Source organism: Capsaspora owczarzaki (genome assembly GCF_000151315.2).
Source record: "Capsaspora owczarzaki ATCC 30864 unplaced genomic scaffold supercont2.1, whole genome shotgun sequence".
NCBI classification, from domain to species: domain Eukaryota; class Filasterea; order Ministeriida; family Capsasporidae; genus Capsaspora; species Capsaspora owczarzaki.
Genome location: NW_011887292.1, coordinates 2,993,090 through 3,015,904, shown reverse-complemented (window position 1 = coordinate 3,015,904; position 22,815 = coordinate 2,993,090). Strand labels below are relative to the sequence as shown.

Genomic DNA, 22,815 nt, shown 5'->3' with positions numbered 1-22,815 from the left:
GTGTGTGGAATGATCTCAACGCTGATTGTGCGAACGAAGCCTGCAGTCTCACTATGGCTGTTCTATGCAATTATTTCTTTTTTTTTTTTTTTTGCACACCCAATCACCACTTGCTCAGTTCTCTAGTAGCTTGTCCCACCACACCCTTCGTTGTTTGTTTGGAGGGAGTTCGAACGGAACTGACAATGCGCAGTCTTGCCATTGCGAGCCAGCCAACCGATCTCGCAAGCGTGATGGCGTTTCCAGCAACACGCCTGCTGATCCGCATGTTCCATGGCGGGTCTTCTTCCTCTGCCGTGGCGGACGCGAGCATTGGTTGTCGTCGTGAAATCACAGCCTCCAGCCGAAATTGCACCGAGCAGCCGATGTCCACCCGACTCCACCACGCACTGGTGGCGAAGCTTGACTCACGCACACAAAGTCTGCACACGAGCCTTGGCGCTGGGCTGCCCGGGACTGGCCAGGCTCGCTCCCCAGTGCTGCTGCTGGGACTCCTTGGCCGAGCGTTTCACTCGTCCCGACCTCTCAGCCTGGTTTCGTCCGACAATGGATCGGGAGGATTCCGCACTGGGTCGCCATCGCTATTCCCTCCAGAATCGCCGGGCTCCAATGCTGGCTCACCGGGGCGTCACGTCCAGGACGGCGACTCGTTCCAGTTCCCGCGATCACCGTCACCACCAACATCATCATCATCATCATCATCGTCACCGCCACCATCATCACCACCGCCACCTCCTGTGCTCTACCACGATCACGACTTGCCAATGTCGTCGCACTTCTCCCAAGTGATGCACAGCAGTATGACAATTTTGAAAACGGTAACATTACACATTTGACGCGAGCGGATCGTGCTCCAGCCACCTGTCATGAGCTACAAACTCACTGCAACACGCATGAATTTTTCTGTTTTTGAACAGCTTCAATTCAACCCACGAGGAGAAGAGAGCTTGACAGGTGATGACTCGGTTTGTTCTGTTGTTGGTGGTGGGTGCGATGCGAACTTGCGCCGCGTCGCACCCTGATGAGAGTTGCTCTCCACTCACAGCAGCCACGCATGTGTCGATTTGATCAGAAACAACCAAGACAGACTTGACAGCTCAGCTTCGGCTGCAAACGCGCGACTTGCGAGCCCTTGATTTGCGGAAACAGCAACCAACTATTCTTCCTCGCGCGAACGCCACGATAATCAACATGCTCGTAAGTGTGAACGGCAGGGTTCAAGTCGTTGTTTGACTTGTTTGAGCTGGCATTTTTGGAGCCCTGCTCCTCGAAGTTCCTGTTCTTACCGTTTCTGCTCTTTTGCTCGTTTGTGGCTTTTATCTTTCATGAACACGCACTCTCGCGCAGCATGTGAAAGCGATCATACGCTCCAATTCAGCCCTCTTTTTCGATTTCGATCACGCTGAAATGGAAGAGCTCCGCCGCTGCCTGCACGATCGATTGAAAACGAGCTCTCTCTCGCTAATGTTTAGTGATCCACTACCGTTTGAGTTTAAAGTGCTGGAAGAGATTTTAATCAATGTGGTGAGTCAAGCAAAACAGTTGCTCCACGGATGCACACACGAGTGAATGCTCCGGGGCTGTCCTCTGAACGATTTGTTGGCGTCTGTGTGCTTGCTCGCCCCACAGTGCGCGTCGTTGTCCGCCAAACTTTCGGCGTTGCGACCCTCTGTCCTTCAGGTTCTGGCCGACCTTGCCGAGACTGATCGAGCAGAATTGGATAAGCCACAATTGACTGCATTATTAAACTACAGCAAACGGTACATTTTTTTCTGGCATCTCATGTTTTTTGTTATTGTTTTGTTTTGTTTTGTTTTGTTTTGTTATTGTTTGACTCACTCCCTTTGAGCGTGAAGTAAACGACGTCAAAGTCGCTCTGACGCGGTTGCTTGACTCTGATGAAGACATGGCCAGCATGTACCTGACCACCAAAGCACAAACAGGGTAACGAGTGGATTGGAATTGGGAACGACGCCATTTGGCTAGATTCTTTCTGGATTGACTCACATCTCCCCCCCTGCACGCTTCACCTTCCGAACTCGTAGGCATGCTCGTCGCATCGACCAACACGAGGAAGTTGAGCTTTTACTTGAAAACTATTTGAATGAGGTACTGGGGTTTGAATCGTCCCCTTGTGTCGCTTTTTTGCATTGCTGGCAACTGAATCTGTCTTGACGCTTTCAGGTTGAAGATGTGGCTGCCGAGGTAGAACAAATGATTGCCCACATCCGCAACACGGAAGATGTCATCACCATTACGCTGGACAGGTTTGTCGTGTTTGCCATGCGCATGTGGTTCAAAAACCAAGCGTGACGTCCTGAATGCTCACAGTGCTTTTGTTTGATTTGTATTTTTACACTGACAGCAAGCGGAACACCATCATGCGAATGGAACTGCAGCTCGCAATGGGGACGTTCTCGGTGGCCGTGTGCGGCCTGGTTGCCGCCAGCTTTGGCATGAATCTCCAGTCGTCCTTGGAGCAGTCTCCACACATGTTTTGGATTGTTTCCACTATTATTTGCATGGGCTCCTGGGCCATCTGGCGAGTTCTTGCATGGACTGGCAGGCGACGCAAGATTTGGTAGCGATGCCGATTTCGTTCGTTTTCTTGGTGTGGTTTTTTTTTTTTTTGCTGTTTTGTTCTGGAATTGATACTATTGGGTAGTAGACCAGGGTTGGGTGTCGTTCTTCTTGCGGGATGGCCTCCAGCGTCGAGTGCTTCAGTACGAGCCATATGCATGCTTGAGCTCGGCCACTGTCTTGTATTGACTGAGCGCCTCAGCAATCGCGCGCGCTCCAGCGTCGTCCATCCGATTTTGCCACAGACTACATCCCAACCTCCCCCCCCCTATCAGCTAAAACATATCTTGCAGAGTCACTCAACTCACACCGCAAATCGCATATCGCCTACCTGAGCCAGGTCAGCCCCGCGTTCGCCTCGAGTACTCCATCGTCATCATTCTTCTGCGTCTCTACGAGGCTGTTTTCCATCTTGTCAACACACTCAACGTCACATTCTGTTTCACAATCACGATGGCTGTTTGTCATCTTACTTTTCCTTCCCACTTGCATTGTCGCCTTTGTCATGCACCTTGCGTTGTCTCTGAGGCATGTTCTAAGAGCTGAGATTGCGTGCAAAAACAGAGAAACAGAAAAAAGGAAAGAGACTGCTTGAACAAGCCCCCTTCGGGTAAAGTCACATCAGAACAATCCCCCTTTCTCGGCCTGGTTGTTGTCAGATTCGCGCTCAGCGTTGGGCGATGGCGAAACCCTGGCGGGATGAAGTCGACATGCATTGGCTGTTGAGCGAACGATTGACAGCCATCCAAACTTGGTTCTGCTCAGTCGTTGTGTTTTCGCTCTCTCCGTCTCTCTCTCTCTCGCTCTCGATCTCTCCCTCTCCGTCTATCTCTGGAAAAGCAGGCATTGACCACGTCTCCATGTCAGGATACTGTGGCAATCCGCAGCGTGGCGAAGGATGGGTAAGCAGCCCACTGCAATTTGCCAACGCCCAAGCTGTCGCTCCACACGAAACTGACCTTGACGCTTTTCCGCTTTTGTTTGCACCAACCCCCCCCCCAAACCAAACAGGGCCCATACTTGATCCCGTTCAACGTGTCGAGCGGCGTTGAGGCCGATGCGAGCACCACTCTCGATCTGACGCCGTGCTTCATGGACGGGTAATCACTTTTTCCCATGCTTGTGCCGCTCTCTCTTTCTCTCTTCCCTGTTGAAGCAGCCTTGCATGTCGCATGCTATGCTGTTGGGGCATGAATGTGGCTGGTCACATCTTGTCTCTGTGCTACAGTGGGCTGATGATATCACACACACTGGGATCGCTTTCGCGCGGATGTCATCATCCTCCATCTTGTGTCACCCTCTTCCCTTCTCCGTTTCCACGGTTCATCCAAATCTCCCTTGTTTCTGCCATCACAAACATACTGATCTATGTCTCACGGCTGCGATCGCGACAGGTTTCTGCTCGTCCTCGTCGCGGCAATCTTCCTGGCTGGCGGCTCGGTTTGCTTTGTCACGTTGCGATCGCGCCACCCACGCGTGCCACTCCGCCTCCCACTCGCAGGCCAAACAGCGCGATGGGTGAGTTGCTGTACAACGAGCATCCCATCGCTGTTTCTGGTTTTTTTCTGGTTTGCGATGAAGCGCTCAGTGCACGCAAACACCGGTTAATAGTGCGGAACTAACGTTTTTTGTTCGCGTGGCAGATTTTGGCGCCACTGCAAGGGCTGGTGTACTTTGCAGAGTTTGGCTGCAATCTGCTGCGGTACGCACCGCATTACAGCAATGTGCCAGGGTACTCGATGCTCTATCCGTGGCTGCTGATTGCCTGCTTGGTAAACAAAAAGCCATTGTCAATTGCTTCTGCAATTTGTGTTTCATACCGGTGATGGCTCTGAGAACCTGTCGCCGAAATCTACTCACTTCCATCACTCACACAGATTCTGGCAGCAGCCATTTACCACGGCGTGGAAACGCGTGCTCGGATGCGCTGCTTGCTTCCGCAGATTGTGTACGAGTTTGCACTCGGTTCGTTCTTGATCTTCCGCCTCGTGTACTTGGGGCGCGCTGCCGCTTCTCCCATGGTGAGCATCTTGCCGTTGCATGGCTTTGTTGGGGGGGGGGGGTCCATCCCCTCCCATTGCTCGTTCCGACATGTTGCTCAGTTCGACATCTTCTTGCTCGTTTCCCCCAATCACACAAACGTCAGGAGCTGGGCGAGTTTGATTTTCTGTTTGCAGTTCGGGTCATCTCGGCCATTCTCATCATGGCGCTGGGCGTCATGGACGTTGTCGCCTTTAACTTTTCCGAGCCCGAACCCACGAACGACGCTCGGCTGTCCGGATGGGCCAATCTCGTCATTCGCGAGCCCTACGGCAACTTTTGGTCGCGCCGGTACTACCTCTACTTGACACCGCTTTTCAAATTCGGCGCCACCACCAATTTTGAGGCGCACCATTTGGGCAAAATGAGCCAGGACGACAAGGCCGTGTTTGTCGCACGACGGTTTCGCACCTTCTTGGCGTGGAAGGAGCCGACTGTCTCGTCTGTCGAGGCTGTCCGCCAGCTCATGCAGCAGTCTGCTGATACAGCAAGTTCTGCACATGGGTCCTCGGTCAACGGTAACAGCAGCAGCAACAACAGCAACAACAACAACAACAACAACAACAACCACAACAGCAGCACCCATTCTCGTGCCACTGAAGCATCTGCTGACAACTCCCACACTCAGCAACAAACAGGATATGCCCGCATGCAGAGTGACGAGAACGACGACGACGACAGCGGTGACGAAGACGAACGCACATCGCCCCAACCCTTTGCCGCCACAGAAGAGCTCGAGTCACCGCGGCTGACGCAGGCCGCAGTCGCACTTCACCACCCGAGAAACGCAGATTCCCCGTCCATCTGGCAAGTGCGGATTCCGAGATGGAAGAGTCGCGTGCGCCCCTTGTTTCGCTCAGGCCGTCGCGCCAACAACGAGTTTGTTCCTCTGGATGAGCTCGGAAGTGAGTTGCGCGGCCAATCCCCGCCAGAAGCGCCCCGCGGCTCCCATTCCACCGAACTAGTCCCATCTGACAACAAGCCGCCGCAATTACGCTCCATCTTCCGCGTCGTCATGTTGACCATGCGGCGAGACATGCTCGAAGCGAGTGTCTGGATGCTTCTGAGCAGCTGTTTCATGTTTCTCAATCCGACTTGTCTTCGTGGCATTCTTGCCTACGTTGTTGAGATTCAGAGGTCCGACTCGGACTCTTCCAGCAGCAACAGCAACAACACATCCTTGCCCCTCAATGGATCTGTGACTGCAGCGATGCCGCCGCACGAAGTGGGCCACGTGAGCTGGAACGTCTTTTTCAGCAACGGCTATGTGCTGGCGTTCGTCATGTTCTTTGGCGCAGTGGTGCAGACCATGTCGGTTCACTCGCACAACCACATGGCCGTGCGCGCTGCCATTCGTCTGCGGTCGGCGTTCATGACAACTGTCTATCGAAAAGCCCTGCGTCTATCTCCTCAGGCTCGCGCTAAGTCCAACACTGGCAGCATTCTCAACCACATGTCCATTGACACGACCAAAGTCATGATGCTGCTGTTTTTCGTGCACTACTTTTGGGCAATTCCCCTCCAAGTGCTCATTGCCATCATCTATCTGACCAATGTTCTTGGCTACGCTGCCTTGATTGGATTCCTGGTCATTGTCTTGGTCATTCCGGTGCAACTGCGCCTTGCCACCTACATTACAATGCTCAACAAGCAAGCCATGGCGCGCGACGATTCTCGCGTCAAGAAAATCACCGAGCTCATCAACGGCATGAAGGTGATCAAGCTCTACGCCTGGGAGCCTGCGTTCTTGCAACGGGCGCTCGCGGCGCGAGCTGCTCAGCTGGCCATCATGTTTCGCGTGGCGCTGCTCAACGCATTGCTGCAACTCATCCAGCAAACCCTTCCCATGCTCATCACCGTGACGGCCTTTGCCTCCTTTGCTGCCATCAGCGACGAACCGTTGACGCCAACCACGGCATTCACCGCCCTGTCGCTGTACGAACTCATCCGCATCCCGCTGTACATGCTGCCCCTCATCATCCGCACAGCAACAGACGCGCGGGTGAGCATGACACGATTGCAGGCGTTTTTGGAGCTGCCTGAACTTTCGCACGATCTCGGCGACGGCGTGTCCGCCCAAAGCCATGAGGACGAGGACGACGATTGGGATCGGCGTTTGTACCAGGATTTCCTCGACTCGGAGGCGGAAAGCATGGAGCTGCAAGCCTCTGGCGTGTATGGTGGAGTCGACCAAGTTGTGGGCGTGCTGGATCCCAGCCTGGCCGATCCCGACCACCCGACCAAGGAGCGCGCCGCGCCAATGTGGCTGCCGCGGCCTCCCGCGGCCCACCGTCGCCCCCGCTCCGACCAGCACCGTGCTGCTCAAACGCGGGACGCGTCGCAGCAGCAGCAGCCTGCCGAAGTGTCTGCAACGAATGCCACATTCTCATGGTTGTTGGAGGCGAATGCCAGCGAAGAGACGGCTCGAGTCAGTGTTCTGCCCGACGTGACGCTCCGCTGCACGCCCGGCACTCTGACTCTGATTGCAGGTCGACTCGCGTCTGGCAAGACGTCTCTGATTTCTGCGCTTCTCGGAGAGATGCCTCGCGTGCGTGGCCGGCGGGTGCTGCGCGGATCTGTGGCCTACGTGGCTCAGTCGGCATGGATTTTGAATGCCAGTATTCGGGACAACATTACCTTCCAAACTCCATTCAACGCCGAGCGGTATCAAGAAGTCCTGTCACGCTGTGCTCTTGGCCCAGACATTGAGTCCTTGGCTGCTGGAGACAGAACGGAAATTGGCGAGAAGGGCATTAACTTGAGGTGCGCATATGCTTTGGGGTGCTCGTCATTGGCGGGGAGTGGTTGTGTTGCACTGAACTGACATGGCAATTCTTTCTTGTGGTGCGATTTTTTTGTTTTGCTGTGGTTTTTGCTTGGTGGTTTGTAACAGCGGCGGCCAAAAGCAACGCATCAGCATTGCAAGAGCGCTGTACTCGGACGCTGATGTGGTTCTTTTCGACGATCCGCTTTCGGCACTGGATGCTCATGTTGGTCACCACATCTTCCATAAAGTGATCTTGGAGGCTCTCGTCAACCGAGGGAAAGCTGTACTCCTCTCCACGCACCAGCTGCAGTATCTGCCATTTGCAACCAATGTGGTGGTCTTACAAAGCATGTCCATTCTCGCGCAGGGCACCCTAGAGCAGCTTGTAGCCTCGGGCGTGAACATGTCGGTGCTGGGGGCCGAAGTCACAGAGACGGCATCGCCAGCCCCCGAACAGGCAGACTCGATTGAAGCCTCGCCACAGTTGGTATCGGCAGTTCCCTCAACCGACGAGGCCCAACCAGGCATGACCTTCCAAACCGAGTCAGCGATGAGCACCTCAGACGAAGCAGCAAGCAAACTGGCCTCGCCTTCCAATTCTCGCGTGAGCGACATCAGCAGCAATGAAAACACCGACATTGAACTCATCGAAGCGGACGAAGAGGACGACGGGCTCCAGACGACGACGGAAGACAGCAGCGATACAGCACCCCTGAACGGCCCTGCCAAAACCACAAAGTCCGCCTCAACGAACGGCAATGGCAGCGCCCCCTCATTGCCCAATGGCACCTCGAGCGCTCGCTTGATTGATCACGAAAAACGCGCCGAAGGCGCCGTGTCATGGCGCGTGTACAAGGCGTACTTTGCGGCATCCGGACTTGGACTCTGGATGGGCGTCTTTTGCCTGTGTATTGTCACTCGAAGTGTGCTGGTGACGACAGACTGGTGGCTCAGTTTGTGGGCCAACGCCGACGACAGCGCAGATGCCTTCTACTATGTCAAGTACTATGCCATCCTTGTCAGTGTGTCGCTCGTTTTATCCGGCATGGTGACGTTGTCCATGTCCTATCTGGGCTTCCGATCTGCTCGAGAGCTGCATGCCAAGATGCTGAATCGCATTGCGCACGCGCCAATGATGTTCTTTGACACGACGCCGGTTGGCCGCATCCAGAATCGCTTCACCTCGGACGTCAATTCCATCGACACAGTCCTGATTGTGTCCTTCCAGAGCTTGGCCGAGCGCATCTTGTTTGTCCTCTCGTCGCTCGTTGTGCAGCTGGTGGTTGCGCCATGGTTTTCCATCCCGCTTGTTCCCATTCTGTGCGTTTACTTTTGGCTGCAAAACTTTTTCCGCAAGTCATCGCGCGAGCTCCAGCGCTTGGACAGCGTGACCAAGTCTCCCATCTTTGCCAACTTTGCCGAGACGCTGGAAGGCCTGGCCACCATCCGCGCGTATCGGGCGCAGGCCAGCTTTGCTGTGGCCAACGCACGCAACGTGGAGCGCAACGCTCTGGTCGTTTCGGCTCTCTATGGCGGAAACCGATGGATTGCCATTCGCATTGAGGGTGTCGGCTCGACCATCATTCTCGCCGCGGCAATCAGCTCGCTGCTTGCCGCCAACACGATCGACGCGGGCTTGGTGGGTCTTGCGCTCAGCTACGCCATGACCACGACGCTGCTGCTGAACATTGTGGTTCGCAACTACACCGACACGGAAATGCAAATGAACTCTGTGCAGCGGGTGAGCGAGTATGCCAGTCTTGCCATTGAAAAGGACACTGTTGCCGAAGGTGAAAGCGGCTTTGCTACTACCGAAGACGCCGGTACGCTGGCAGGAGTTTACTCCCGTCCGGATCTGGATCTGTCCTGGCCGTCGCGTGGCAACATTGAATTTGAGAATGTCACGGTGTGTTACCGGCCCAATTCAGCCCCTGTTTTGCAGGGTGTATCTCTGACTGTCAAGGCAGGCGAGCGCATTGGCATTTGTGGCCGTACCGGCAGTGGTAAGTTCTTTTTTTTCTTTTGGAAGCGTTTGGGGTGCCAACGCAAAACAAAAGCGTTTAGTTTTGAGCAAGAATTTCTCACGCATGTCTCTTGTTCCCACACACACACACACACACACACGCAATGTTCCCCCAATTTCTACTTGACAGGCAAATCCACCTTGACCCTTGCACTCTTTCGCATTGTGCCGTGTGTCACGGGCCGCATCTTGATTGACGGGCAAGACATTGCGTCCATCCCGCTTGCGCGTGTGCGAGGCGCCCTGGCCATTATTCCGCAAGATCCGCTGCTGTTTGCCGGCACTGTCCGCTACAATCTGGATCCCGCCATGGAGTGCACCGATGACCAACTGTGGGCGGCGTTGCGCATTGCTCAGCTGGACACGGTGGTGGAGCAGTTGCGCGGCTCGCAGGAGCTTGTCGGGGATCGTCTGGATTTCACCGTGTCCGAGGGCGGATCCAACTTTAGCACTGGCCAGCGTCAACTCTTTTGCATGGCGCGCGCATTCCTGCGTCGTGCCCGCATTCTCGTGCTGGACGAAGCGAGCGCTTCCGTGGACTATCGCACCGATGCCATGCTCCAGCATGTGATTCGCACCGCCTTCCATAACTGCACCATTCTGGTCATTGCGCATCGCATTGCAACCATTGCTGATTCAGACCGCATTCTGGGCCTCGAGGCTGGCCGTGTCGTCGAGTTTGACACTCCGGCTGCCCTCTTGCAGCAAGAGTCGAGTCTCTTTGGCTCCCTCATGAGAGCGCACAACCGGCACACCGGCGTCACTGCGCCCGGTGATACCAGTGGCAGCGCAACGCCTTCCAACCCGTAGCTGGGACTGCGGGATTGATTGATATTGAATGTTGTGAGTTGTACAATGAATGTTATTATTGTGCTCGTAGAATAGACGACGTTTTATGAGTTTTATGGTCGTCCCTCTGTCGGCGCGAACATTCCCAGATTCCCCCCCCCCTTCCCGGCGTGGAGCAATGGCGAGAGCTTTTTTTTTTGTCCGCCGCTTTGGGGCGCTGTAATTGAGGGCGGCGGTGACATCGTTCGGTCATGTTCATTTTAAACGTTCATGGCACCTCGTTGCGTCGTCTGTCGTTTGCGCGATCCAATGAACAGTACGCGATTCTGTTCATTCAATGTTGCCTACAATGGATGGAGGAGGTGGGATGGAGGGATGAGGCCTTCCACCGAATGCGAAACAGTTTGCAAATTCGCCAGGTTTTTTTTTTATTGGTTTCCCATAAATCGGTTTGACAGCAGGTTGGCCTGAGAACTGATGCGGCTCCTGTTTCGAGTCTGCAGCAGTCAGTCGCCCCTTGTTTGTCCATTTCGTTCCAAACTGGGTGTTCCATTCAGGGCGGCTTGAGCAGAGCGGGATGGCACCCAGCGGCGCCAAAGGGAGAGGGTGGGCAAAGAACCGAGGGACGTGAGACGTGGTGAGAAACAAAACACCCACCCACCCCTGAGAAAACGCCTCCGTCTCGCCTGATTTTCGCCCCTCTTCCCCCTTGGTCCATCCCCCACCATCGTTCGCCAACCCGCGTCTCCGATGTTGTTCTCTTTGCTCGCTTTGGATTGTGTTGTGCTTTTTTCGCAGTTGTTGCACCAATTCTTTGCAGGGTAATTTTTTTTTGTTTTTTTTTTTTTTTTGTTTTCCCTCCAAAATCTTGATTTTAGTCCATTTTCCATTTTGTATTTTTTTTCCTTTTCCTTTTTTTTTTTTTTTCCTTTTCCTTTTTTTTTTTTTTTTTTTGTTTGTTTCCCCTTTTCGACCCTCTCCTCCCGGTTTTGTTGTGCCCGACGCTGCTCCGCTCGGCGATTCCCTTCATTCTCTTCCCGCTTGCTTGGTTCAGCTCAAGCCAGGGCTGCGAAGCGTCTCTCAAAACCCCGGCCCATCAAGACCAGACGAACGGTAACCAGAGTTTTTTTTTTTTTTTTTTTTTCTCCTCCTTCTTGTTCATGTTTTTTTGTTCTCATTCTCTTCTCGCTTACAGTCCGTCCGTCCTTCCTCTGGTCCATCTGGGGATCCACTTCCGCCTCCTACTCGCCAGGCAAGCCAGTTGAAACGCAGCACAAGCTCCCCCTCCGCTGGGCGGGTTTGAGATCGTCCTCCCCTTCGGCAGGCAGGCAGGCAGCCGAGCAAAACCCCGAGCGTCAATTGAGAGGGGTCAGCTTCAAGTGAAAAAAACCGACCGATTTTCTGTTTTTTTTTTTTTCTTTTTATTATTATTATTTGTTCTATTTTTTTTTTTTGGCAGGGACCATGTCGAGCAGCGGTGGCTTTGTGCCGTCGCCGGGGTCGTCTGCCGCTGCTGCCGGAGCTGGAGCTGGAGCTGGGGCTGCTGCGTCGGGATTGGCGTCGTCGGGCTCGGTGCCAACCACGGACGAGCTGAGCGAGCTGACTAACATGCTCTTACTTCAGCAACAGCAACAAAGCCAGAGTCAGCAGCAGCAGCAGCAGCAACAGCAGCAGCACTACCTGCTCCTCTTGCAGCAACAGCAACAGCAGCAACAACAGCAGCAACAGCACTACTCGTCGCTGCTGCAGCACTTGGGCACCGCGAACGGCGCTGGCGCAGTTGCTTCGTCCGCGTCAAACTCGCCAGGTTCTCCTCTGCTCGGGACGGCCGTCTCGCAGCAGCAGCAGCAGCAGCAGCAGCAAGTACAAAACAGTAGCGCCACAGTGCAAGCAGAGCTCGCCAAGCAGCGACGCGCTCAGCAGAGCTTGGCCATCATCCAACAGCGCCTGGAACAAGATTGGGAACGGCAAAAATACATTCAGCAGCACCAATCGCACCAGCAGCAGCAGCAGCAACAACAACAACAACAGCAACAACATCCAGCTTTCGCTGCACAACAGCAGCGTCAGCCACAGAGCTTTGATGACTTGAGCACGGGGCTCGCCGAGAGCGCGGCAAACGTGTCGTCGTTCATGGCTGGATTTGATCTGAGCGAGCTGAACAATCTGAACTCGGTGTCATCGGAGGCAGCTCGCTCGTTGCTGCTCCAGCAGACTCTCCAAGAAGAGCAAAACCTACAGCAAATGCTCCTGTCACAGACGCTGTCGTTGCAACAGCAATACGACCAGTTGCAACAGCAGCTGCTACTGCAACAACAGCAGCAACAACAGCAACAGCAGCAGCAACAACAACAGCAACAACAACAACAACACCAACACCAACAACAGCTTGCTCAAGACTTCCACTTGGATCAAGCGGCATTCGCGAGCGCTGATCAACTACCACCACAGTTGTTGTACTACTCGCAAAACCAACCTCAGCAGGTTTTTCCGCAGCAAGCGCATCCTTCCCAGCCTCAACCAGCTCTGCCACGCGCCGTCACACCTACAGAACTCTTTTCTCATTCGTCCATGCCCACGTCTGCCACGTCGCTGAATGGTCTGAATAATGGCAGCATGTTTGGAGCCGCACCGGGAGCCGCACCCTCCACCGGCTCGGCTTTTACGCCACTGTCCCAGCATCCGTCGCTCACTTCTCTGAACAGCGCTTCGCCCAATGGATCGGGTGCCTCCACACCAACAAAGGGTCGCTCTCGGCGTGCCAGTCGCGCAAGTGTTTCCAAAAACAGTGCGTTGGACTTGATCGCTACATCGATGCTTGCCACCATACAATCCCAGCAACCCCATGGACAGCAACAGTCGCAGCAACAGTCACAACAACAGGCTCAACAACAGGCACAACAGCAACAAGCACAACAATCACAGTCGGCAGCTCAATCCTCGCAATCCGCTTCAGCCCCTGCGCAACCGCACGACCAACATGCCGGCCACCCGCTCACACCTGCGGCTGATTCTGATTTTGTGTCGTCTCCTGCGAACAACGACTTTGACGACATTTTGGACGGAGCGCTGGAAGCCGATTACAACGAGCATCTAGGCTCCATCGACAGCCCAGGATCCAGCGGGCCAGGCTCGGGTGGGAAACCACCATTTTCATACGCCACGTTGATTGCGCGTGCAATCCAGAGCACGCCAGATCATCGAATGACGCTGAGCAACATTTACAATTGGATTTCTGAGAATTATCCATTCTATCAGACAACGTCGACTGGATGGAAGGTACCCGCTTTGACGCTGTTTTTTTGCTTTTTTTTTTTTTTTTTGCTTTTTGTTTCTTTTTCTTTTCTCTCGTGTTGTGTTCTGCCATTCCTCACTCGATCCCTCCGTTCTCTTGCTCTGAAAACTAACGCAGAACTCTATTCGCCACAATCTTTCGCTCAACAAGTGCTTCAAGCGTGTCACGAGAGAGCGGGAAGATCCGGGCAAGGGTGCATATTGGACGCTGGATGAGACGCAAACCACCGACTTGTCGTCGCGCCAAAGCAAGCAGCGCCGCCGCTCACGGTCCAACTCGGCCTCGAAAGGACCCATGCCATACAACCCGGATATCAAGGAGGGCGAAATTGATACCAACTACTTGCCTCGCAAACCCGCAAAGCTCATCATCAGTGGCAATACCGACAGCGAGCAGAGCTCACAAAACAGCTCTGCAATCAACACGCCAACGATGAGCAGCGCTATCTTGAATGGCGGTGGTGACTTTGGCTTTGTGGATGATTTGAACCTGAGCTTCAAGAGTCTGCACACCCACAGCGTCAACTTGTCCGGCACGCTGCCTGAACGTATCCAACTGCCTGGCGATGATGTCACAGATACGGCCGCCATGTTCAGCGTAGGAATGCCCCTGGCCGCAGATCTGAGTCTGGGCGAATCTACCGACTTTTTGAACGAGCAGTTAAATTTGCTATTGGCGCAGCAGCAGCAGCAGCAGCCGCATCCCAGCCAGCAGCAACAACAACAGCACCACCAGCAGCAACAACAGCAGCAGCAACTACAGCACCAGTTGCTTCAACAACACCAACAACAGCAATTGCTTCAGCTTCAGCTGCAACAACACCAACAGCAGCAGCAACAACAGCAGCAGCAACAGCAGCAACAGCAGTATCAACTCCAACAGCAGCAGCAGCAGCAGCAGCAGCAGCAACAGCAACAATTGCAACACCACTATCACCAACAGCAACAACAACAACAGCAGCAGCAGCAGCAGCAGCACCCCATGATGTCGCCGCAATTTATGGCACCTTCGCCTGGATCGCTGCGCACCAATGCAAGCGAGACTGGAAGCCTGGCCGATCTACGCAACGGACATAACCGCCGCAATGTGGAGGATCGCAAGAACGCGCTAGCCTCGCGCTCGGCTTCGGCAATGCCAACTCTGTCTTCCCTCGGACGCGGTCGCAGTCCGCTGTCTCCCCCACAAGCACTCTCTGGCCTGATGCAGCAGATGCAGTTCGGTCCAGGAGAAGGACACTCGGGATTCAGCAATGGCGCCGGGGACGTGGACCCGCAGTCGCTAGATCCCGCCGTTCGTCGGCGAATCAGCACAGGCAGCCTTGACTCTAACGCCATCAATCAAGCCCATCAGCTGAGCTTTATGAGTCATCCGCAAATGTCTCCTGGGGCCTACTCTCCCCAGCAAACTCAGCTGGTTGGCACGCCGCCCGGTGATAGCGCCCGACTCACGTCTGGCACGTCAAACTCGTTGTGAACTGGTGATTCCCTCTTCCCATGCTTGCAGCGCACTCAGCGCTCGCCTGTACTATTGACGGGAAGGCCTGTATTTTCGATTGCATCTGTGTTGGAGCTCTCTCTCTCTCTTTTTGTTTTTTCTCTATCTCTTTTAGTTTCTTTGTATCATGTTTTCTTGTCCCTTTCAGTCACGTGAGAGGGCATTTGCTCGTTTCATCTCGATGCCTACCTCTCTTTCTCTTCTCCTCCTGTCCCTGCTCTTTTGTTCAGTATTTCAGTTACTTGAACGGCGTTTTCGTGATTCGGTGTCCGCGGGGACGTTGTTCGATTGGTCTTTGTTTTCTTGTTTGTTTCCTTGTCGTTCTTGTTATTGGTGCTGGACTTGTTTCGTTTTCTGTTTTTGTTGTGTGAATGAGTGAGTGTTTGTATGATTGTACATTTTTTTTTTTTGTGTGTGTGTGTGTTTCCGTTTCATGTTGTACCACACTTGCAATAGTACTAAGTTTGTATTCTACTGCAATCCTCCTTCACAATTTCAACGCTTGTGAGAGAGAGGTACAATAGTTCAACAACGATGAGACAAACCAAGTCGAAAACAAAAAAAAAGCAAAAAAAAAAGCAAAAAAAAGGAAAAAATTTGTTATTGTGAAACACAAACACATACACACAACGATACATACGGAGACATGCACAAAAATGAGCTGTTTTGTACTACTTAGATGAGGCTGGTGCAACAGTAGCACACGGGACTGAGGCGAGGACGTCAGAAAGCAGAGGGGGGAAAAAAAAATTACGTCACAACCTCCTGGCTCGCGAACAGTTGTCATCACCAGCCCTGCCTTAATGGGTTGGCAGTTAGTTCTTCTTGGTAGCAGGGGCTTCGCGATGGTACAGGAAAACCAGCGAGAAGACAAAGAGGCCACCCATCATGGAGAAGGCCGAAGCATAATAGGGGAAGGCCGAGAAAATAAATCGCTCGTATTGAGTGTTTTGCAACGGCCGAACGGGGATTTGGTTGTGCACTTGCACATAAGTGTAGCCGGTGCGCTTGTAGTCGACGCGGAACTGGAAGACGCCATAGACGTCGGGAGCCTGGAAGCTGGCGTGCTGGACGCCGTCGCCAGTGTTGTTGAGCGTCAAGCGCAAGTAAGGGTTGAGCATGACAAACTCGAGCTGCATGTCATTGCCCTGGTAGCCAACCCAGTTGCGGTCGACGAGCTCCTCCACACGAAGCGAGTACTCGATCTGGTCAAACACAGTGTACAGTTCTGGAACTGTTGTCTGGCCGGCAAGATGGTGCTTGGGTTCGCCGCTCACACGGAGAATACCAGAGCGCTTGAAGGTCCAGAGCGCAGCGCTGATGGCAAAGTCGCGGTTGGCAGATGGCGAGGCAGTCGCGCCAGCAACATTGACTTGCGCGTTGAAGAACTCGTCCGAGAAGAGATCGAGCGAGCCAGAGAACAGAACGCGAGCATTGTTGCGCGCCTGCAAGGCACCCACCAACACTGTCTTGCTGCCAACGACGTGAGGAGCGACCGAGATCTGCATTGTTTGGAAAGAGGGGGGGGGGAAAGGGAAACAACAGACAAAAGAAAAGGATAAGTGATAAGTCTGCCGGTATGCAAATCCTTCCTCGGCACGCGACTGGCACAGAACAAACCTTCTCGTCGGTAAAGTAAGTGTATGCGGTGGATTCAGCCGACAGGACGCGGATGGTAAGGGGGTTGGACAGATCCTGCACGAGACCGACGCCGCGGAAGAGAACACGGCCCTTGTTGGTGCCAGCAATCAACTGATCATTGGGGCGTACAATTCAAGCAATCAAGATGAGGTAGCGACGGCGGGGTGAGGCGACAAAGTCAAAAAGAAATGCAAAGTGAATAAACCGCATACGCTCAACCAACCAAAATCAACCCCGCTTCCAAAGCACCGCCGCTTCCAAAACACAAATCAACATCTTACCTTGTTGTCGATGATCTGATCGGTGACGATGGTGGTGTGCTCGCCGTTGTCGAGCTTGGAGTCAAAGTTGATGTGATCAATGACGGCCGCGCTCTCCTCGTCAAACTCAAAGCCGCACTCGCTGCCAAACTCGCGGATGGGCTCGCCAATGCTCGAGCTGCCTGCAACAATGACGTTGCCACCGTGGTCGACAAAGTCGAGAATGGAGCGCACAGTGAGCGATCCGCCAAACTCCTCCGCAGACGGGGCGAAGATGATCAAGTTGTCGTAGATGCGGTCGCCGTAGCTGCTCAGAGAGAGCTTCTTCTCGTCGGCCAGCGCAAACGAGAGGGTGAAATCTTGCTCTGTGTCCAATGAGAGCAGCAGACCAAAAACAGATTCATTGATTGAAACGGGTCAAACTGTGAGTAAACCAAAACCAAAACCAAAACCAAAACCAAAAAAAAAAAAAAAAAAAAAAAAAAAAAAAATTGAAATCCATTGAAAATCCATTGAAAATAATAAATAAAAATTGTTCTCTCTCTCTCTCTCTCTCTCTCTCTCTCTCTCTCTCTCTCTCTCTCTCTCTCTCTCTCTCTCTCTCTCGTCGTCGTCGTCGCGCTCGCCTGGCAGACCACACGTTGTGCTTCTCGATTTGCAACCTCAGAGCAACGCTCAGCGTCAAACGCGTCTATTCCATGACCCCCAAAGTCTCATCAGACCCTTCGGATTCAAAGCCAAAAAAAAAAAAAAAAAATAAAAAAAAAAAAAACAGAGATCGTTTGAGATCCCAGCATTCAGCATTCATTCAGGTCGGGTTGCGCTGTTTGGATGGACTGCAATGCAATGCAATGCAATGCGTTTCTCAAGCCGAAGCCCCAATCGGATGCCAGCACGCTGCTTGAGAACGGCCTCTTGTGGAGTTGTTGAGGGGAAAAATCCGTCCAAAGCTCAATCCCAAGTGCACTGATCTCGCTCTCTCCATTCTCGACCGAACGCTTCATCAGCCCATCATCGTGGTTCACAATCGTTGTCCTTTGGATGCTGGATCCGGATTGCTGCACCCGGGCGGGGATGGGGATGGGAGGGCTGGAACAGCAAGCACACAAAACGAGGGGTCGTTGTCTCTGGTCCCGCTTCTGCGCTTCTACCTTGCAGCTGACGGAAGAAGGTCGAGTGCGTCTGGCGCAAGCTGTAGTTCTCGAGCAGAACAAGCGTCTTGCCAGGGACGCGAGGGGCCGCACGGGAGAGCGACGTCAGCGCCAACACTGCAGTCAACGCCAGCAGCACTGGAACAATCCGCATTTGCTGATCTGGGAATCAAAGGAGGGAAAAGGAAGGACTGACTTGACCTTTCCGATGAGGGGTCAGTGGAGAGCTGTTTGTAGCATGACAAACAGTGTCCCATTGTCCAGTTGCTTGAGGCTGAAACCGGGAAACCGGGGGGGAAACGCGATCGTCCAATTTCCATCATTCTGACCGACTTCCGATCAATCTGCTGCTGTGCAGTAGCTCCGTCCTAACGAGAGCTGTAGAGCGATATTCTCTCAGTAGTGCATAGTGGCAATTCATTGAACGCCGCTTGGTCGGTCTGTCCGTCGTGGTCGTTGCGTGCGAGCTCTCCAATTCGTGTCTCGTTCATCTCTCTGAGGAAACTTCATTGTCAGTCTTTTTTGTCGTCATTTTTTTTTTTTATTTTTTCCCCATTTTGAAAAATGTCCTCTCTGACACGTGAGTTTGACGCCATCGTGTTTGGCGCGACGGGCTTCACTGGCGCAATGGTCGTCGAGGACATTGCGCGCTCGAACAAGGACAAGCTGAGCTGGGCGGTCGCCGGTCGCAACAAGGCCAAGCTGCAAGGTGAAAAAAAACACACACACGCTTCGAGCTATGCATGGATGTCCTTGATTCAGCCGCTTGCTGCATTGCTGAATTGCTGGAAGAGCGGGTTGAGAAAAAAGCGGAAGCGGACGGATAATTTCCTACTAATCCGCACCTCGTTGAAAGCAGTGATTCATTGCTTGCGTTCTGGTCGTTTGTATGTCTGTGTATGTGTGTGTGCTGACCATTCTGGCTGGCTGGCTGGCTGCTGCTTTTGGGGTGGCGGGGCAACAGAGGTGCTCAACAATGTCGCAAGCACGCTGAATGACCAGTCGATCAAGAACATCCCGCTCGTCATCGCGGACGTGGCAGACGAAGCATCGCTCAAGGCCATGGCTCAGCGTGCGCGCGTCATCCTCGACTGCGTTGGACCTGTATGTGACGAACGACACTTTTACAAATGGCCGCACTCACGCTTTTGGGAGCTGAAAACGCAACAACTCAACTCAAAATCTCACTCTGTCTCCATTTCATAGTATCGCTTCTATGGAGAGCAAGTCGTCAAGGCTTGCATCGATGCTGGCACCGACTTTCTTGACGTCAGCGGTGAACCGCAGGTGAGGCAGATTGGTGCACTTTGTGCTCTGTTTATTTGGCTGTTGGAAACACTCTTCTCATTTCCCTGCAACTCGCAGTACCTCGAAACAATCGCCCTCAAGTACCACAAGCAGGCGGAAGAGAAGGGCGTCATTGTCGTGAACACTTGCGGATTTGACTCGATTCCTGCAGACTTGGGCACTGCGTTCGCCGTGCAGCAGTTTGGCACCCCCGAGCTGGTGTCCAACATTGAAAGCTACCTGTCCATTCACTCGGGACCGGAGGGAATGGGTGGCCATTATGCCACCTACGAGTCGGCGGTGCACGGCTTTGGTGCTCGCGGCGAGCTCGATCAGCTCCGCCGTCAGGCGGGTGCCAGCGCGCGGCTCCCGATCGTTGCCCCTCCGATCAAGCGACGCGCAGGTGCCTTTTTCCACAAGGAGAGCGATCGCTGGTGCATGCCGTTCATGGGTGCTGATGCGTCTGTTGTCAGGCGCACCCAGCGTGTCAACTACGAGGCTCGCGGCGTGTCCCCCATCCAATACGGCGCCTACTTTACCATCTCGTCGTTCTGGACGCTGATTCTCTTCTTCTTCTTCGGGTCCATCTTCCAACTGTTTGCGCGCTATCCGTTCGGGCGCAAGATTTTGCTGAAGGTAACAACCAAAGCCAATCAAAAATTGAAATTAGTGTGCAATTCGATGGTGCCGTGGTGCCGTGGTGCCGTGCTTGGACAAATCATGCTGGTATCTGCGCGGGAAAAGTGTGCCCCTTACTGAAGTGAGAATTGTGCTTGCATTATCTGTTGCACCCGACAGCACCCCAAGCTCTTCACGTTCGGCCTGTTTTCGCATGAGGGCCCCACCCGTCGCCAGCTCAACACGACGTCCTTCTCCATGACGTTCTACGCTCTTGGCTACTCTTCCAAGGACGCTGTCGAGACGAAGCGCCCCGACAAGAAAATTGTCACTCGTGTTGCCGGCCCTGGTAAGAGCGTTCGTCTTGTGTCGTTTCGTGATAGTGCTGCCCTCCCCGACCCTCCCCATTCCTAACTTGTGCGATACGCTGGTGTTTGGTTGCTCAGAGCCCGGTTACATTGCCACGCCCATCTTCCTGGTGCAGTCGGCTCTCGTGCTCCTTCAGGAGCGCAAAACCATCCCGTACAAGGGCGGTGTGCTCACTCCCGCAGCTGCCTTCGCTCAGACTTCACTGATTGAGCGATTGCAGCAACATGGTGTCAATTTCTCTGTTATCAAGGTTGAGGCGCTCAAGAAGTAGTCGCTCCTTGAAGCCAGGCCAAATGGCGCCACTGCTTTTTTCTTAAAACCAACCGGAGAATGGTTGTGTTCTGCTTTGAGCTTTCGCAATCTTCTTTCGCCTGTTATGAAATCTGCAATGCACACGCGCGAAATACACCGGCCTTATATGTATCCCTTGAAACACTTCAGACAAGACAAACATAAATCGCTTTGATGCGTTGGTTGCTGATTACTGCTCCTGAAGTGGGAGTAGCAGTGGAACATGAGTGTACTGGAGGAAAACAAAAAAAACAAACGAAACGAAACATCGAGTGACCGGCCTTCGTTACCAGGTCTTTTAGCGACGATCGTATCGGTCTCGATCGTAGCGATCACGGTCGCGGTCGCGGTCAGACCGGTCGCGATCGGAACGGTCACGGTCGGAACGGTCGCGGTCAGAGTATCGGTCGCGGTCAGAATGTCGGTCACGGTCAGAGTAGCGGTCGCGGTCAGAGTAGCGGTCGCGAGAATCACGATCACGATCACGATCGCGATCATCTCGTCGGTCATCTCGCCGATCATCCCGGCGGTCGTCGCGGCGGTCGTCGCGGCGGTCATCATAGCGGCGTTCAGGGCTACGACTACGACTGCGGCTGCGGGCGCGCTGTGGCACGATCGAGTGCACTCCGTCCGCCTTGGCAGCATCCTTGGGATTTTGTCGTGGCAAGCCAACGCCGCCTCCTGCATCAATGTTCAGGAAGATGAAAGACAGCAAGAAGAGTTCATGTCAGTGGATGTTTCCTTGTTTCGCATTCCCTCCCCTCCCCCGGCTCTGCGCGAAATTTGGTACCTAATCGTCTTGGTTTCCACTCCTTGATTGTCCGACCGCGCTCAAAGTCAACTACGATTCGCCGACCATCGACTTTTCGACCATCTGCTTGCTTGTATGCATCTGAAGCGAGGGAGCAAAAAACAAACAGTCAGCCCAAGATAGAAAAAACAAACGCATTGTAAATCGTAGCGCCGAGATGGCTCACCTTTCATGTCCCGTTCGTGCTCAAACTCCACGAAAGCGTAGCCGCGGGGCTTGGAGGTTTGAGTGTTTCGCACAATGTGAATCTGCAACAAGGCATGCCAAGGGACAACAAAAAGTGAGTTGGAGCAGGGCGGCGAGAATGGTTTGACTAAAAGGTTTGAGTCATTTTTTTTAACCTGTTTGATTGAGCCATATTCTTCCATTTCGCGCTTGAGGGATTCCTCAGTCGTGTCATAGCTCTAGAAGGGCGACCGAGTAAAGAGTGAGGTTTCGTCCCAACAGCAACGACAACCGTAGCAGGCAAGGCAGAAGCAAAACATACCAAATTCGAAATGAACAACGTCTTGAACGGGTCGGAAGTGGCGTTTGGGTTTTCCTTGGGATGCCATGCTGCTGTGGCAGTCTCGAGTTCACTCGCGTGACGACTTTCATCCGCTTGGCGCTGAAGTTGGAAGACAACATCGTCAGTATTATTTCACTAAATCAAAAGCGATGCGGGATTGAACAAAACAAACCTTCTTGGCCCGGATTTCAAGGCGGGATGGAATGTACACTGCTGCCGGCGTGTCTGCAGGATTCTCAAATTTGTGTACGAGATGACCGATGCCAGTGTACGACGGCAGGTTCTGAACCAAAAATCCAAACAAATAGGTTGCAACAGTTTGTGAGTTTTTGATCGCCTTCCAGCAAGCCATTTGAGAGCGTGACTATATTGCCGATCGAGATGTGCAATGTGATTATGTGACCGACGACGATTGTAGGGTTTGAAAAGGGGGAGGGGGAAAGAGGGCACAGGAAACAGGAAGATGGAGAGATCTCTGGGTCTGTACGCACTCGATCTCAATCCACCTCACCCACGGGGCGCTTCAGCAAACACAAAGTGGGGCACAGCAAACAGCCACCAAGCGTCGCATTGTCGCATTGTCGCATTGTCGCACTGGCTCTCGAGACAAAGCGTTACAAAAAACGACAAGCAAACGATCCCCCTCCTAAAGCACCTCGTTCGGATCGCTTCCCCCCCCCCCGTTTACCCCTCGTCTTGATGCGTACCTTCTCATAGGGCAGCTGGTCGAGCGGCTTGAGGAAGAAGAGCGGCGCGCGTGGCTCAAAGAGACGGTGCAGCGAGAATGGCAAGTTGACCGCCTCGCCCATGTCGTCCTATGTCGAGATGTGAATATGGAAGACTGAATGAGTTGTGATAGAGCGAGAGAGCGAGTATGGAGTGGCTGCAGAG

The 22,815-nt window shown here is 53.5% G+C and overlaps 6 protein-coding genes across 6 annotated transcripts; 4 read left to right on the top strand and 2 right to left on the bottom strand.

Annotated features, from left to right (window-relative positions):
* Window positions 1–128: 128 nt before the first annotated feature.
* CAOG_00939 (hypothetical protein) lies at window positions 129–3,684 on the top strand (the record flags this gene model as incomplete). The annotated part of the gene is made up of 12 exons (XM_004365753.2): window positions 129–818; window positions 918–954; window positions 1,073–1,197; window positions 1,348–1,524; window positions 1,630–1,760; window positions 1,834–1,944; window positions 2,046–2,109; window positions 2,185–2,267; window positions 2,366–2,546; window positions 2,876–2,942; window positions 3,424–3,482; window positions 3,592–3,684. The coding sequence occupies exons 1-12, from the start codon at window positions 186–188 to the stop codon at window positions 3,682–3,684; spliced, it is 1,761 nt and encodes a 586-aa protein (XP_004365810.2). The 5' UTR covers window positions 129–185.
* Window positions 3,685–4,502: 818 nt separating this feature from the next.
* Window positions 4,503–10,308, top strand: CAOG_00938 (multidrug resistance-associated protein 13; the record flags this gene model as incomplete). Its single annotated transcript, XM_004365752.2, has 4 exons — window positions 4,503–4,601; window positions 4,727–7,383; window positions 7,514–9,390; window positions 9,541–10,308. 4 exons carry the CDS (start codon window positions 4,503–4,505, stop codon window positions 10,218–10,220), a joined length of 5,313 nt encoding a protein of 1,770 aa, XP_004365809.1. The 3' UTR covers window positions 10,221–10,308.
* A 1,322-nt stretch (window positions 10,309–11,630) lies between these two features.
* On the top strand, window positions 11,631–15,450 carry CAOG_00937 (hypothetical protein). Its single transcript, XM_004365751.2, has 2 exons — window positions 11,631–13,478; window positions 13,612–15,450. Exons 1-2 carry the CDS (start codon window positions 11,664–11,666, stop codon window positions 14,965–14,967), a joined length of 3,171 nt encoding a protein of 1,056 aa, XP_004365808.1. The 5' UTR covers window positions 11,631–11,663; the 3' UTR covers window positions 14,968–15,450.
* Window positions 15,451–15,574: 124 nt separating this feature from the next.
* On the bottom strand, window positions 15,575–18,233 carry CAOG_00936 (dolichyl-diphosphooligosaccharide-protein glycotransferase). Its single transcript, XM_004365750.2, has 4 exons — window positions 18,041–18,233; window positions 16,911–17,254; window positions 16,609–16,740; window positions 15,575–16,490 (listed from the first exon to the last, which is right to left on the bottom strand). Exons 1-4 carry the CDS (start codon window positions 18,192–18,194, stop codon window positions 15,804–15,806), a joined length of 1,317 nt encoding a protein of 438 aa, XP_004365807.1. The 5' UTR covers window positions 18,195–18,233; the 3' UTR covers window positions 15,575–15,803.
* A 343-nt stretch (window positions 18,234–18,576) lies between these two features.
* On the top strand, window positions 18,577–20,740 carry CAOG_00935 (saccharopine dehydrogenase). The gene is made up of 6 exons (XM_004365749.2): window positions 18,577–18,749; window positions 19,005–19,144; window positions 19,247–19,327; window positions 19,406–19,963; window positions 20,126–20,294; window positions 20,392–20,740. The coding sequence occupies exons 1-6, from the start codon at window positions 18,605–18,607 to the stop codon at window positions 20,583–20,585; spliced, it is 1,287 nt and encodes a 428-aa protein (XP_004365806.2). The 5' UTR covers window positions 18,577–18,604; the 3' UTR covers window positions 20,586–20,740.
* On the bottom strand, window positions 20,714–22,789 carry CAOG_00934 (Snrp70 protein). Its single transcript, XM_004365748.2, has 7 exons — window positions 22,632–22,789; window positions 22,097–22,207; window positions 21,904–22,023; window positions 21,758–21,820; window positions 21,583–21,664; window positions 21,396–21,497; window positions 20,714–21,286 (listed from the first exon to the last, which is right to left on the bottom strand). Exons 1-7 carry the CDS (start codon window positions 22,731–22,733, stop codon window positions 20,904–20,906), a joined length of 963 nt encoding a protein of 320 aa, XP_004365805.1. The 5' UTR covers window positions 22,734–22,789; the 3' UTR covers window positions 20,714–20,903.
* Window positions 22,790–22,815: the final 26 nt, after the last annotated feature.

What these genes read in the sequence shown, in the direction of transcription:
- CAOG_00936 (XM_004365750.2), bottom strand. Translation starts at nt 18,194, where the DNA reads ATGCGGATTGTTCCAGTGCTGCTGGCGTTGACTGCAGTGTTGGCGCTG. An exon ending in ATCAGATCATCGACAACAAG is followed by an intron (nt 16,741 to 16,910) that starts GTAAGATGTTGA and finishes CCCAATGATCAG; the next exon opens with TTGATTGCTGGCACCAACAA. An exon ending in CTTACTTTACCGACGAGAAG is followed by an intron (nt 16,491 to 16,608) that starts GTTTGTTCTGTG and finishes CAAACAATGCAG; the next exon opens with ATCTCGGTCGCTCCTCACGT.
- CAOG_00935 (XM_004365749.2), top strand. Translation starts at nt 18,605, where the DNA reads ATGTCCTCTCTGACACGTGAGTTTGACGCCATCGTGTTTGGCGCGACG. An exon ending in ACGTCAGCGGTGAACCGCAG is followed by an intron (nt 19,328 to 19,405) that starts GTGAGGCAGATT and finishes TGCAACTCGCAG; the next exon opens with TACCTCGAAACAATCGCCCT. An exon ending in CACTCGTGTTGCCGGCCCTG is followed by an intron (nt 20,295 to 20,391) that starts GTAAGAGCGTTC and finishes TTGGTTGCTCAG; the next exon opens with AGCCCGGTTACATTGCCACG.
- CAOG_00934 (XM_004365748.2), bottom strand. Translation starts at nt 22,733, where the DNA reads ATGGGCGAGGCGGTCAACTTGCCATTCTCGCTGCACCGTCTCTTTGAG. An exon ending in TTGAAATCCGGGCCAAGAAG is followed by an intron (nt 22,024 to 22,096) that starts GTTTGTTTTGTT and finishes TTCCAACTTCAG; the next exon opens with CGCCAAGCGGATGAAAGTCG. An exon ending in GTGGAAACCAAGACGATTAG is followed by an intron (nt 21,287 to 21,395) that starts GTACCAAATTTC and finishes ACATTGATGCAG; the next exon opens with GAGGCGGCGTTGGCTTGCCA.
- CAOG_00937 (XM_004365751.2), top strand. Translation starts at nt 11,664, where the DNA reads ATGTCGAGCAGCGGTGGCTTTGTGCCGTCGCCGGGGTCGTCTGCCGCT. An exon ending in CAACGTCGACTGGATGGAAG is followed by an intron (nt 13,479 to 13,611) that starts GTACCCGCTTTG and finishes AAACTAACGCAG; the next exon opens with AACTCTATTCGCCACAATCT.